Consider the following 15,859-nt stretch of genomic DNA (forward strand, 5'->3'; position numbering starts at 1 on the left):
CTCTAAATTGCAGCTGTCAGCTTTCCCTGTAAATTTTTAATTTAATGACTAAAATTCAATGAGAAGGAATATACAGGGATTCGTTGGGATTTTTTTTTAATATTGCTGCTGTTAAACTCCTTATTCTAGAGGGATGGTACATTTTTCCATCATTGTATCACCACCACTCTGTAATGAGAAAGTAAAAAACACAACTCTGAGATCAATACATGCAGTTTAACTGCATATCCCTACTACTAAAAAATAAATTACCCAGAACTTTTAAGAATTCTGAAAAATCTCAGAGAACTCTGCATACTTGTACTAATCTTTGTTTGATGTGCAGATTTCCTATAAAAACCCACAACCCTGCCAAATGCAGGCATGATTAGGCAGACAGCTCCCAGAACATTCAACATCTTGCAGGAAGTGGGTGCTTTAGCCTGCAGTGCACCCAACAGACCCCTAAACACATCACTGGGAAGTGATTTGTGAGTTTTAAACCAGTAGTTGCAGATTTGCTGTAGCATCTGCAGTGTCTTGGAGATCATAATAAAATTGCAGCTCTCAGATTAATATTTATCAAAAGCAGCATGGTCTGAGAACACTGTGAAATACTTTACCAGAGCGAGCAGAATAAAGAAAATGCCCAGAGCATGTTTCAATGTCAGGCACTCAAGTGTTTGGCACAGGTGGAGAGGATTTCTACATGCTTCTGATATGGGAAGGAACTTTTCTCATCACTGATTTTGATGGGTCAGAATCAGGCAGATGCTTCTTTCTCCTTCCACTGTGCTCTAAACAAAGACAGGGTGTAGTGGAGTGACATTCTGCTGAATTCCAGTGTGTGTGATGATGAGGATGAGATAATGTATTCTGCTTCTAAGGTGGTCTCACAGCCACAGATATACATGGAATAAGCACGTGCCTCATGTTCCAAGGCAGAAAATTACTCTGGGTGACAAAACAAGGGTGCCTAGTACAATTCTGGTACTTTGGGTATCCTACCCAACTTCCATCATGCCAGAGGATCCTGGGTCTCCTGCAGCATATCTGTGAACCCTGTGTGGATGTTTCAGCAAATTTAGGGCACCACAAAGAGTATCAGAGCCTCTGCTAAGGAGTGAAATTCCAGCCTTCCCTACCAGCAGTAATACACACGCACACAGGCACATACACAATGCTTCCATGATTAAGGCAGTATGTCATTAATTGAAATCAGGTCACAAACAGTAACTCAACCATGTTTTGCTCAGTCTTGGAATGGTTGTTTATTCCAAAGTCATGAAGCTTCCTGTAAAGTAAATACTTTTAGAGTACAGTGCCATAATTACATGATGTATAAACATATGGTGCTTTGTCAAATACAATAAAAGACATAAAATCACATTAAGATGATCTGCTAATATAACAGAATGTAAAAGTAACATCTGAACAGCGAAAGAACTCAGCAGCCAAATAGTTTAGTTGTCAGGTCTGCCATTAAGATAAAATGGCTAATTCAGATGAGTATTTTGGGCAAGAAGCCTGCTTTTCATACTGCAACCAGGATTTTGTATTTTAACAAAACAAATTTTAAATAAAGGACTATTTGCCAGGCAAATCAAAACTCTTTTCCGGTGTGGCTGTCGCCATTTTACTGGTAGGCAAAAAGAAAACAGGATTTTAGAAAGAAACCTAATGCAGTTGGGTATAAAAATCTCAGTGAATTTGAATTCTTCTTGTTACTCTGGAAATCCTGCACAGAGTGACTGGTTTGTAGGGGAACTCTGTAAGAACATGGGATAAAGATCAGGAGCCCTGTCTGAGTCCTTCTTTTAGCCAATGGATTTCATCTACCCTCACAACACTGTGTAACTAAGGAAGGCACACTGAGGAAAAGAGTTCTGATCCTGACTCATAAAAAAGAGAAGAATAAATAAACCCCAAAAAATAGGAAAATAAAAACCCAAGGCTTTTTTAATGATCAGTTTTCTAGTTCTGCCTCATTATATAGACAACTGGTAAAAATTTTCCTTTGTCTCAGTGGAACTAACAGACTCAGAAGGCTTATTGCTTACTCCTTGAAGGTTTATGAGGCATGCAGGTACAACAGTGACGTAGTTAAGTCTTTCCAGTCAGTGAAACACAGTTCCTCTGCTGTGTTGGAGGGCAGCAAGCTCAAGTTACAAAATGGGCTGTTTCACACAGCAAGAGTATGACTTGTTATAGACATGAACCCAGTATTCTTTTCCTTAAAGCCAAGCTTGGGTGAAAAACTTACACAAATGAAAGCTCAGGGCCAAATTTTGCTTTCTGTTCTACTTGGAAACTAAGCAGACATTTCTCTTCAAAGAACTGTACCACAACCTGATCTATAAAAACATAAGAACAGATTGAAATTACATTAATATAAACAGGCACCACAGAAAAGAACATTGAGTACTCAAAATTGTGGACATTTATGTGAATACTTTCTACAATAGTTATCTTGCACATTGTAAAGAGATATAAAAAGTAAATGTCGCTTTCATTTTTAATAAATTATTTTTATTTCACCTCTAGTGGCAAAGATATTTAATTACAGAACTGGGAATTCAGAAAGAATTTTCTGGTCTCTTCCTTTTGGGACAGGAAAGAGTGAGAGAAGAATGTGGTCAAAAATGAGAAAGTTAAGACCTGCAGCTACAGAAAAGACAAGACATTAATTTTTCAGTCTCATTATACATGTTAACTGTAAATAACTACTTTCATGGCTCATTTCTTAAAAGAAAAATTGGAAAGCCAACCTTAGGCTAATGTTTTTTCCAAATTTTAGGGATGGCAAGAATTTCCTTTGTGGCCCACATCTTCCTTCCTGAGACTGGATTTTAATTAATTTGACCAGTGGGATAAAAGCCTAAGGTCTTTTCAGCATACTCACACTTGTAGCAGGGACTCCAGTTCCTGCCTGTTTACCACATCAAACTCTCACATGGCCTTTGAGTCCCAAATACACACCCAAAATAAGACAAAATCGATCATGTCTTCTTGCTCAAGAAACCCAAGTCTAGACCTGCTACAGACATGGCCCGGAAGGTTCAGATGACAATGTAGACATGATCCTAGAGAGATGCCTTGCTTCAAAAGGAAGACACTGAATTGCTGAAGTTCAGACTGTGGTACTATTGCTTAGTTTGAACTGTACTTTTTCACTAATGAAGGTTGGAAAGGAAAAAAAAATCAAAACCAAAGAATGCTTTGCTATTAGAAAAGAAGGGTTTTTACAAGCTGGTTTCCACTCTTCTTCTAAGCATCTTGGAAGAATTCTTTTAAAATAGATATGTTTTGGACATATTAGCATTTTCAATGTAAAAAAGATGCTTTGGATTTTTTTGTTTTGTTGGTTCTGAAAATGAAATTAGATTTAGATAAAAAATGTAAAATTACAGATCTTTAAAGAAACTGCCCATATACACATTATGGAACTAATATAGCTGGACCCTTCAAAATACATTTTTGGACATGAGTTTGAGGGGAGATACCACAATTATGAATGTTCTTCTCAACTACCACAGACCAAGAGAACCATTTCTTGCCCAAACATGTTTCACCAAATTTGCTCCTGCAAATAATCAGAAGGAACACAGAGAGAGGAAAACTCAGTGTGAGCAAGGGTCTCACAACCTGGCACATTTGGACTAAGGGTAACTGTTTCAGAAAAAGCTAATTAATAAGCTCTGAGCTTCATCCATATATGAAGCCTAGAAGAGGGTCCTGGTCACACCTGAATCTCAGTGAAAGCTCTGCCCTTCTGCACCCTCAGCAGCATCAGGGCCTCCCTGTCAAAGATGCAGAGCTGAACATATGTGTTGGGAGTTGTCTTCTTAACAGCACAATACTTCTTCTTTCCCTTTATAAACAATGAGCTCTCAAGCTCCCAGAAGCAAAGAAACCAGGCGAGGAAATATTTAATCAGTGAAAGAATGAAATTATATGCAGCTGATAAAGTAGGGGCTGTGTGGAAATACCAAATGTAATTGAAAGAAGAAACCCTTTCCATCACTGCCCAGTGTCCTGAAATGCCTGCATGTGAAAGCAGAAGCATGACTTAATTTCAATGGCAGCCACAAGTGAGTGATCTGACTTTTTCAAAACCAAATCCCCAGTTCTCATTCAGAAGATGATGTGATCTTTGCTCTTATGAGTTTTCCCATTTTTACACGTCTGTCCTTGTAGCACTGCCCCTCCTCTGATTGCCAGAAGCATCTCCAGCACTGGGATGCTGCACCCCTCATTTTCCTGAAGCTAATCAAAGAGACTACAAGAGCCCCATTGGATTGTGCACAGCAGGAGCATTACACAGGTTGGTGCATGCTGCAAATAAAATGGAGGCCCTCTGCATTTCCCAGAATAGCATTTTCCTGAGTCATGGGAAACAAAGAGTGGAAAAAGCCTCCTAATACAACTTGTGCTATGGAGGGAGGAAGAGCACAAAAGAAGGACTATGTGAGGGGACTATGTGAAGGACATGGGTGATGATGTATCTAAAGGTTCAAACACACCTCTAGATGAAGGCTGAGGTTATATGCAGAGAGGAAGACAAGGATCTGAAAGCCCAGCTCTCTCAGTCTTTCATGGTGATGGAGGAGACCAAGATGAATGAAGCACAAATGCATCCAGCTCCAAAAGACAATGATATTTCACTGTCAGGTGGAGATCCCTTGCCAAGTTCCATCTAAGCTGTATTTTAAAGCTTTGGGGCATTGTGTTTTGTTCAAAAAGTGTGTATCAAACTGTTACTAGGGCTTAAACAGTCAGAAAGAATATTGTCATAAGTGAATCTTCATATTCATAGCAAATATTTTTTAATAGTTAATTATGTTGCTCTGATACAATATAAGAAAAATGCAGCACTTGTGTCTTCTCTGCAGAGATTTTGCCATTTATTCCTCAAGAACACTACTGGAAAATGGGCAGGATGTATTCAGTTGTGGGTGGAAGCTGACATTCACTATCCTCATCTGTTCTAAACAGTACATGCTTTCAAGCATCTAACACCTAATGAGGTACAATAACATAACATGCTTCCCTGGCCCTGAACAACATGCCTCTACAAAGCTAGAGAAATACACAGGGTACGTTCATACCTTTGGCTAACCATGGAAATGTGACTGCACCCAAAGGTCAGAAAACCTCATTGCCTACACAATTCACCCTCAGGTATGACAGCTCTGAGCCCCAGGCTTGAAAATGCACACAGGAGGCTCATCCAGCTCTGTCTAAAACACTGTTCATCTCACTCTGCAGACAGTCCAAGAGCCCCTGACGCCACCTTTGCCAAAGCACACCTAGGACTAGCTCAGGCTCATCATAGCTCAGAGAAGTGACAGGCAGCATGGTGACCTGGCCTGCTTCTGAGCACAGATCAGGTAGCACTGACATGTTCTCCTTAAACCATTTACACAGAATCACAGAATAATGTGAGCTGGAAAGGACCCACAAGGATCATCATTTAAGTGAATGGTCTGCCAGGGGACCAAACCCACAACCTCAGCCTTGCCTCTTCCCAGCAGCTTGCAGAGCTGCTGTGCAGCATTCCTAACCAGGCTGTGCTGAGTGCAGCTTGGGACACAGTCCACTCTATGTGCTCTCTGGTATTTTGCATTTCTCTCAGACTATTCAAGGGAGAAGCAAAAGCTCGAGGCTTTATTTATTCAATTCGGAAGGAACCCGTTATCACTTTGTTATACTTCTAACATGCAAACACCACGACACAGGAGGGAACCCGTTAGCCCTGAAAAAGAAATGGCATGCTCTTTTGAAATCAAAACAAGTGCCCTGCTGTCGATGAATGTATTCTTGGTTACAGCACAAGGAGGAAGTTTTCGCTTTTCCTCCCCCATCTCTCATCCAAATTTCTTCCCCAGGCTTGCAGAGTATGAGATGAGCAACGTGACCTTGCAATGACAGAATTTTAATGAGTGGCTGGTGCACCAAAAGCGATGCAGCAGCGTCTCCCCGCTCAGTGTTGCTATGTACACTAGACATTTATGTAACACTGCTTCTGATCCTCAAGGCTGTCCTTTCCTAGGGTCAGCAGCAACAAACACAAAATTTATTTATCAAACTGTCAAACCTACTTACAGCTGACACAGAGAATTCTACACTCCAGTATTTTGGTGAAAAGGAGTTAAAGGTAAAGCTTTTTCCCAATTTCACAGCTGCAGAATAGATGTTTTTCAGAAGTAAGTTAACTTGAAAGTGTAAAGGTTTTATTTCAAAGGAATTTTTTATTTCCAGGGTGTTTGCTATAATATACTAGCTTTCTTCTGGGCTTTAGCACTGAGTTGTGCACAGAAACGCAATGCATTTGCATACATTAACTCTCAAACCCCAGGGAGACTCTGTATGCACATCTAGAAAATGGGGTTTGGTTTTAATTTCTAACATTGTGAAGCTGAGAAGAATGTCTCCTCCCTCCTCGTGGCCCCCAGGTACCAAATATTTCACCCTGTTTATTGCTGGCATTCATCATCCTCTCCTGCCCTCCTTGGGTTGCTCCTCAGTTGACAGACAGCAGTTTACCTGGAGCTCCAGGAACAGCCTCTCATCCAAGGGCTCTGTTAGGAAGCAATCTGCAACTGGGACCTGTGGCTTTTTCCAGCTTTCTCTCTGTGCCTATGTAATAATGGGAGAGATCCACTGCTCTTAGTACAGATCCAGCACCTGTCTCTTAGAAATAGGATCCCTCTAGAGAATATAACACTTCAGGCATGGTAAACCGTGAGGATACACTGCAAGTTTAGAGATATTCATAACATCAGAGGAAGTACCCAGCATTCCTTGGTACCAAAATGGATCTCATGCCTCTTCCAACATGGGTGATACAATTATCAGGATACTGAACCTTCAGATAATAACCTTCAGATAATAACCTTTAGATATCCTCATCCAGCCCTTTAAGGAGAAGCAATTGTTGCTCAAAACCTTTGTGTCAGAGCATTCATTATGCATGGCAGACCAGCAGAGGACTCAGGTTTTTTAACCTTAAAAGATGTTAACTAATCTCCTGTGCCTACAAAGGAAATTTCAGTTTCTAGGATTTACTATGCTTAGTACAGGCACTAAAATACCAGGCTCTTTATGGGAATGAAGAGTCTCATTTCAGCTCCATACATTTTGCCAGTGCATCACCATAGTGGCCTTAATGAAACACACCAGCAGCAGAAACAATGCAAATCCCAAATCACTGTTCACAGTTAAGTCATCAGCTATATTACATACATATATATATCCCTGAAAAATGTATATTCATAGCAGAAAATCTCAGTTCAGCACAGGCATTTGATTAAACCTTCTTGTTAAATTCACTTGGCTAAAACAATAAAAACTGGTTGAGATTGTGAGGCATGGAAAATAGGCAGAAAAATTTGATGCATAATCCAAAGGAGACCCACCTTGCATTAGATCAACTTGGTGAGTTTATGAAATGATTGCCAGGTTGAAGTGAAAATTAATCTCCCTAGAAGTACTTTTATTTTTCAAAAGAGTAAACATTGCATTTTAATAACTTTGCCTCTTCTCTGACTTAGGGCCTTGAACTGCTATAGGCAGGGACTCTTTAGCCTCATGTCTGCTTTCCCTAAGCCATGTCTTGTGGTTTGAAACTATAACCTGGTGTATGAAACGTTGAGTAGATGTTTTCCTCTTAGGGCTGCTGTTCTCTAAGTCCTACTAAATCATTACTTCTGTGCTCTGTTGGGCTGTTACAGCTAAATTACTGCTCCCAACACAGCTGTTCTGCCACTTAATGCATTATCTGCCCTCTCTCAGCCAGCTTCAAATCTCTTTGCCACCTATGTGCTAGAGGCTAGAAGAGGAGAAAAAGACAAGGAAGAACTCACATGCCAGCAGTAGTACCACATACTGAAACAGGGACATGTTGCTCCAAACAATGGGCTGGAATAATCACTGTGGAGGGACAGACTGTTCTGCAGACTTTGATGGTGAAGGTCAGTCCCCACTAGGCCTTCCCACACACATCAGGGCTCACCTCTGCTGTTCTTTGCTGTGGCAGTGGACATTTACTCACACAAGCAACCTCAGTGATATGGGAATAGGTCTTGGGTACATCTGATTTATCCTGCTGTTAGCTGTGTAAAGCCCTGAGTCCCACGCTGCTGCACAAGGGCTGGATTCTTGTTGCAGGGAAAGGGCTTGATTTTCATCACAGTATGGAAACATTCCTGGTCTAAAAAAAGAGTCCTGAAAAAATTCTGATTAATAAAACACACAGACCCTGCTGAACAAACACTGAGAAGTCTGCAGCTCTGTGAAAGACTGAGTGAAAACTGGGAGAATACAGGGCAGGATCCTTCCCCTGCCAGCAGGACACTTATGACAGACTCACAGGACACAGTTTAAAGTGCAAAGTGATGCTCAATTACGTAAATCCAGTTGATCTGCAAATGTGGAATTGAGTGCTGTCAGCCTTCACTTACTTGTCTGGCACTGAGTTATATTTTTACATACATTTGGCTTACAGATTTAAAAGCAATGGAGTTTAAAAGAGGGCTTGACTCTGTTTTGCAAGCTGGAGACACACTCAGAGCAATGACAACATAGCCTGTAGAAAGATTGTGTTTATCATAATATCTGCCACTCCCGAAGCCAAGTCACAGCCACTCAACAACCCTTAAGCTTTCTGCCTCTCTTACAGAAGAATAGCAAAAGGAAAAGGAAAAAAACAACTGAAGCTTTTAGACTTTCCCAAACTCTTCCTCACCTGGCCTAGCAATTACTCAAATCAGCAACAGAATGGTTTTCCCAAAATAAAACATAAGCACATTTGCATAGCAATTAGATAGCTCTTTCTACTGCTTGTGCACCAAAGTGATCCCAAAACATTAATTAAGGCTCAAAACACTCCAGAAAGGCAGACAGTCCAGAGCTTGTTTTACAAGTGGGTCAGCTGAGTCAGATACAGCACGAAGACAGAAAAGAGAACAGCCTGGATCTGCTTTGATCTTGCTGTGACAGCACTGCTCAATGTAACAACAAGTGTTTAACATGCCTACAAACAGCATCAACTCCTGCAACAATGCAGAATAACAGCACAGTACTAGTATAACTATTTTAATTATAAAGTGTTACCTATGCAGAAGCTGAGCCAGAAAATATAGGCTGCTTTAGCACAGTGCTAACTGCTAAACTAGCTGCTCATTATATGGTAATGGAGCCAATATCTGTCAGAGGAGATGTAAAACCACAAACAACATAGTGATCAGATTACTCTAAACTGTATTTTAAAAGCATGTGATATTACATCCCAAAACTAGAGGAAAAGGTCACTTTCTAGTTGTGGGTAACAGATGCAGGCATGATTTCAATCATGCTTTAAACTGACATCCAGAAAACAAAAAAGTATGCAGGACCTACAATATCCAGTATCTATGCATCTTGCCAACAGTTTTATGTTTATTATAAAATCTATGCAGGCAGTATTAGAAATAAATCTTACTGATTAAAAAGAATCTAATCCTTTGCTGTACACCTCCAGTTTTACAGTGATGGATGAATGAGATCCAGTAGGAAAATAATGGTCCTTTCTGCCTCAAAGAGAAAAAAATTAAAAGCAGTAGCTGCAATGTAGGCTCTCATCTCACACTGCATTTCTATTTTGGCTTCTCTCATCGGGGCTGCTTTGAGAACTTTCATCAGTAGGAATTCGTCTATCTCTGGTTCTTTGCTTCCTGCCTGGATTTCAAATTGGGCAGAGCCAGAGGTAAAGACTTCAGTGCCAAGTCTAGACACTGAGGAACACATTCCCACGTGCTTTCACTGATGCACCTCCTCCCTGTTGCTCACTGAGTGCAACTCCTGAGCAGAAGCTGCCAAAGCAAAGAGCAAACTTATTCTCACCAGTTACACATGCAGGACGCCCATACACCACCTACTAGAAAAATGCTTCCCCCTGAACACTCACACTGATACTTGCAGACTCTGGTACAGAGTCTGTGTCCCAAGCAGAAATTTAGTGCCTTTCCCACTAACATACAAAAGGTATCCATTGGATAGATGTAAATGAAAGCAAATGCACTGCCCTAAATACAGGTGAACCACAGGCATGAGTTCTCAAGCAAGCCTCTGCCTGTGTATGCTGCAAACACTACACTGTACTACTCCCAAGCTTCTGCTGGAGATAAAGGGGAAGGTTTTCACCATGTTAAAGTCATGCTGATCTGTTAAGAGACACTAGAGTGGTGCCTATTTATGCCAGCTAAGTGTCTGATCCCTGTTTAAATGCCCTCATCTCAGCAAAGTAAGGAAAAAGGAGAAAATAAGAAATAAGGGGAATTGGATTGGCTATTTGGATGGACAAAAAAAAGGTGCTCCTCAGAACCAAAAATTTATGAAGTACCAGTTTCAACCTTTAGCTCTCCCAGGGCAATTATGGGCAGAAGATAGCTGAGGGGAGGAGCAGGGAAGGAGAGCTTAAAATTGGGATGTTTTGAGATCCTCCTCTATGGCACAAACTGAAAGCATACTGCAGCTCCTGCAAGGTTTTTATCTGCACACATCAGCCAAGGAGCCCCAGAGCTGAAGGGTTCATTCTCACTCTGCTGTGGATCTGGTCTCATCCCGCTTTCAGCAGCACCAGGGCAAACAAAGGGGGCTCCAGGGAAGACACTTAGAGGATCAGAGTCAACCAAACATACTGGAACCCCTAAAACTGGATTTCAACCTGCTGTGCTGTAAAATAATCAGTCAGAGCATCTGAAAGCTTGAAGTGTTTAACATTCAGGGCATGTGAGTGCAGAATGAGTGCAACTTCCATGTTGAGTGTGTGGTACAATAAAACTTCAGGTCCTGTCTGCTCCTGTTCATTGCTTTTCTTGCTCCATCTTTATGACTGCATAAATCATAATTATTTTGCAAACTCACTGAATACTGAACTGATGCAAGATACAGAGTTCTCCACGTACAGATGCGTGCTTGCCAAAAGGCTGTGACTAACATCACAGCAGAGGCTGCCCACTGGCGCTACACAATTGTGCTCACTTTTTCTTAGGTTAACTTCATTACAGAAGTAGACTAGCAAGAGTAACACTCTATATTTTAAATACAGAATCCCAGTTCTGCAATGTATAATAAAATCTTTAACATGGAGTATTTTCACCCCAAAGCCTTAAGATTTGTATACCAACAAAAGCAAGAGTCTTTGTAATAGACTATGTTTTGCTATTTGGATTAACCTGGGGTATCTTTTACTGATCCAGCTTCAGAGGACTGAAGTGGAAGAAGTTCAAACGCTCCACAGATTCTTCTTCCATCAGCTTATAAAGCAATTGTGTCTTTCCCCAGCTTCTGTACTTTTTAATTAACAGAAACAAATCCAAAGAATCCCTCCCACCACAAATATTGTGTGAGCCTATTTGAGTAAAAGCACTGATTATTTGTTGGTATACTGCTGCATCCATCAGTCTTAAATAATCATAAATAAAAACATTTGTGCTATTCTTTGGTACATTTCTGTCTGTTTAAACCACAGCTGAACGTTTATGTTGTACAAACAAAAAATTGCACTTTTATCTTCTAGAGAGTCTTGCTCCAAGAGATTTTCAGCTGAAGGATTCTTTATTGTATTCAAACCTTGTCCCATAGGAATTGCTGCTGTTGCTCAGTTTATGAAGTATCTTAGAGATTTTGTTTGGTCCACAGCAGAAAACTCCAATGGTCTTCCTGTTAAAAAAAAAAAAAAAAAAAAAAAAAAAGAGGGGAGGGGAGGGAAGTTATGACATTGCGAATAAACAGTAATTTCCAATAAGAGACAGAAGTGGATCCTGGCCTCATGGTGTTACACATAAGGCACCTACATACAGATTTTAAGGTGAGAACAGTTCACTAGATGATGCAGTTAATTTCACTGAAGCCACCACATCTCTCCTAAGTATCTCTACAACAAACCCTATTATTTATCTGACTAAGACAACTCTAAGGAAGAAGTCCTTCATCTTAGTCTCAAGATACCAAATGATAAAATATTACTATTTTTCACTCTATTTTTTTCCCCATGATTAATCACTTTTTTTGTTAAAAATATGTCTCACTGTAAAGACTTCCTTAGTATAACTCATGAATTACACAAGCATATCTAATCACTAACAGTGATTTGTTACACTAATGAAAACAGAGAACTACTAACCCATGATTATTTCTGGCAGCAACAGAATAATTTTACTGCTTTACTTTCACATTAGCATGTAGTTTTTCCTTCAGCATCTATATTGGAAATCTTACAAGAAGTCAAACACAGAGTATGGTCCTTGCTCATCACTCATCATAGATCTTGGGCCTTTAGTCAACCTGACTTTTTCACACTGTTCTAATGACAACAGCTCTTTGCTCTCTGGTCACCTTAAAATCAGGCTGCAAGTCAGACTTACAGTCATACAACATTTCAGGGCTCAGAACTTTAGCCAAATTCAGAACAAAACACAGCAGGACTGAGCCATTCACAATATTCACTATCGCCCTTTTTTTAAAAGATGAGGAGAGGGAAAGAAAGCAGGGAAATACAATGCAGTGCTGCATATTCTGTATCATGAAAAAAAAAATCATCTTCTTCCTGCTGAAATTGTGCCACTACAGAAAAAGATCTAAAAGTTTTACCAGGATGAAGAAAAAGCATACAAGAGGGAACATGGCGCTCACTATTGTGATCTACAGCACTCAACAAGTGGATGGAGATTTGAATCCTGGGTTTTGCCTTCAGGACTGTTTCGATATTTTATGCAATAACTATTCAATATACAGTATTTTAGCATATGCTAAATAATCAAATTCAGTTTAAAGCTCCCTGTGCATGTGTTTGATGAGAGGAGGGAACTGAATTAAGAATAAATCTTTGGTGCATACTGCTATGTGTACATGTCAGGTGTCAGACAGCTGCTGGAGTAGCATGGCAGTGCACGCTGCACCAGTGCACAGCAACACTGGCATGGTACAACTGAGCACTCAAACATCAAAAATCACCCAAAAGTTATGCAGGTAACTGCAGTGGTGTCCTTGTGCAGGCACCTTACAACACAGATTGCAATTGCCTTCAATGACTTCATCTCTCATATCAATCAGGCAAAGTCATAATTCATACTTTTCTCACCCTTATGTTTATCTATTAAGCTTTCACGTTCTGGCAATACTCCTTTTATTGGCAATGGGTGCTGTGCTGGTGGCTGAATTTGCTGCAATAATGAGAGAGCTGCTGCTTGTTGCTCTCAAATAAGAATCCTCAGCACTTGCAGAGCAGACTCTGAAATCCCTCTAATCTGTGCACACTGGAGAAAAAGGATTCATGAGCTGCCAGCAAGACTCTGTCTTCTACTGTGTATTTAATTGAAAGAATGAATGTTGTTGTTGGGTTTGGGGTTTTTTGTTTGTTTGTTTTTCTTATTCTTTAGTTGAATTAGTACAGTGAACTGATAAAATAAACCCCAAAGAGTTCAGCTGCCCCTCTCTCTTTCATTATGTATAAACAGCCAACAAAGTGAATACATAGTGCCAATGTATTCTCATCCCAGTATCCCAGAACATTCTTCCAAGGTATACAGATTTTTTCGCTAGTGATTAGAATCACAGGAAGGTTAAATGATTTGCCTGAAGTCACACAAGAGACCCATGGCTAATGTCCCCTGAAACCCAACTGAGTCACTGCTCTGTGCAGTGAGCCACAGGCTCTCAGATTGCCTTCCTGGGTTACCCACCACCAGCATCCAGTCTGGACACCCCTTCATGCACTATCTACCTTCCTCCCCTGTGTCCATCCCTGCCTGCAGATGCCTCTGCCCCTCCTCCCCCAGATCCTGCCTGGCTGCTGGAACACAAACAGAAAGGTGGCTGAGGAAAGCTACTACATGGAACAGCATATTACTACCCTCACTGTTTACCTATCATTTGTCTGGAACAAAGGCTCTCCTTGTGTATTAGATGAAAACAGGCAGCTGTACAGTCCTAAAGTCTGAAAATCTTCATTAATGCCATTAACATGCTTACAGTTAAGGAAACTATGTTATAGGCCATTCTTTGTAATAACTATAAACTTCAATATAGAATTTACTCCTTCAGAGCACTAAGCAAGTAATTCCTCAGGGATCCTATGGGATGAGTAGGTCAGCACATACTCTTACATCCATTTTATGAACAGCAGGAGTTGAGAGAGAGATTAAATATTTTGCTACATTGAGAGGACAGAGTCAGGACTTGAAATGTTCCTCTTTTAAGTCCCACATTTGTTCCTAGAGAGAGGTTTCTCCTTTAGAACACACGAGAAATGTATCATGGTGTTCCATGCTTTTTCCTCCTACAGGTATTCATGTCTTTTTCTAGGTCATTCTCTACCTGGAAAAAAGCACATGCCTTTTTGACCTAAGCAAACTGAGCATGGTGCAAGCTTTTCATCCAGGACACAACTGAACAGGAACAAGGCTGTTGCTCCATTCCCCCACAAAAAGCATGAAGAAACAAGACCAGCAATTTATTATGTAACTGTTCCAGTTCAGATTGCGGGGCCTGCAAGTGTCATATGAAATACGAACAGTAGATGGCATACATCCGCTCCTCTTTTCCCGAAAACCCAAAAGGAGCAGGAACCTGATGCCGGGCTGTCCCATGTCACGCTCTGAAGGTCTGGCAAAGCTCAGACACTTACAAATGCACTTTGCTTATTTGGGACCCATACAGCAGCAACAGCAACAATTCACAAAGCACACAGCAATCAGACGGCTACACAGAGAGACAGAGAGCTTTGCCAGCTGCCTGTTTATTTATATGCAGCTTTTCCTAAAATCACAAGATAAAAACTGGAAAATATCTTGGCTGCCCATAAACAAGCCCAAGGGGATGATTGCAAATGTGAAAGTCTGAACACTGGCACCAGATGTTGCAAACAACTTGATTGACCTGTTTTGCTTTAGTTTGGTTTTTTTGGTCTCTGTATAGCAGCAGGGACATTTAGGTGGAAAGTTACAGAGAAATAAGAATTGAAATAAAGGTAGTAGCAGACCTGGAAAGTGGACTAGAGGGAAAAACTCAAGTTCCCATCTCATTCAAGGAAATACAGAGAATAATTAGCTACAAAAGGTAAATTTCTGCAGGACAGCTGAGGTTGTCAAAGCTTCGCTACTGGGCACCATTACCAGTAACTATATCTATAGGTACAGACCTATATAAACCTTGATAAAGAGACGACAAAGAGGGCAAAGCCTACATCTTAGCAAGGTAATCAAAAGATAACATTATATTCTTGTATTAAAGATACCTTGCTTGAAAATGGCAGCCCAATTTAAAGACCTGATGTGAAAATGCAGAGGAAATGGTACTTGAAGTCAAATTAGGAGTAATGCAATGGAAAGCAAAAAAGAAAAATCAAGTATGATTACTACTACTAATGGCTTCATCTATATTATGTGCTCTTACATCCTCAGAGGGAAGTGGCAGGAACCTCATAATTTTCATCTTTTAAAACTGCAGTCAGTTAAACAAAGACACTAGAATGGAGCATAAAAGGTCAACAGCCCACTACGCAAAGATCTTTGGGCCCAGTCAGCTTGGCCCTCTGAACTCTCTATTTCCTTTTCTTTCCCAAGGTTCTTTGCTCTAAACCCCTTCTCTAAGTATGAAAATTTTACTAGAGATGTAGCAGCCTATGGGGTGCCCTGCTCACAGCATCCTCTATGACCTGAATCCAAGACAAGTACTGTCAGCAGCTCACACTGCCCACAGTGATACATTTGGCACTCAGTATTTCTCAAGAGCCAGGGCTCTGTGTCCCCTGGTCATACCTAGCCTTAGAAGAAACGAGTCAACAAGCCAAGGGTAGATTTCACTTTGCAAGTGCAAGAGAGGGCAAAAATTTCTTGAG

General features: G+C 40.6%; 1 protein-coding gene across 4 annotated transcripts in view; it reads right to left on the minus strand.

Annotated features, from left to right (window-relative positions):
- Window positions 1-1,225: 1,225 nt before the first annotated feature.
- Window positions 1,226-15,859, minus strand: part of NOX4 (NADPH oxidase 4) — a 110,855-nt gene continuing 96,221 nt past the window's right edge. For 3 of the 4 annotated variants that reach the window (XM_063148831.1, XM_063148828.1, XM_063148829.1), the window contains one exon: window positions 1,226-11,682. In XM_063148831.1, the coding sequence (XP_063004901.1) occupies window positions 11,562-11,682 (121 nt within the window). In that variant the 3' untranslated portion in view covers window positions 1,226-11,561. The remainder of the gene's footprint in view (window positions 11,683-15,859) is intronic. The other variant, XR_010026707.1, reaches the window with a different exon arrangement.

Source organism: Melospiza melodia, chromosome 2 (genome assembly GCF_035770615.1).
Source record: "Melospiza melodia melodia isolate bMelMel2 chromosome 2, bMelMel2.pri, whole genome shotgun sequence".
NCBI lineage: Eukaryota > Metazoa > Chordata > Aves > Passeriformes > Passerellidae > Melospiza > Melospiza melodia.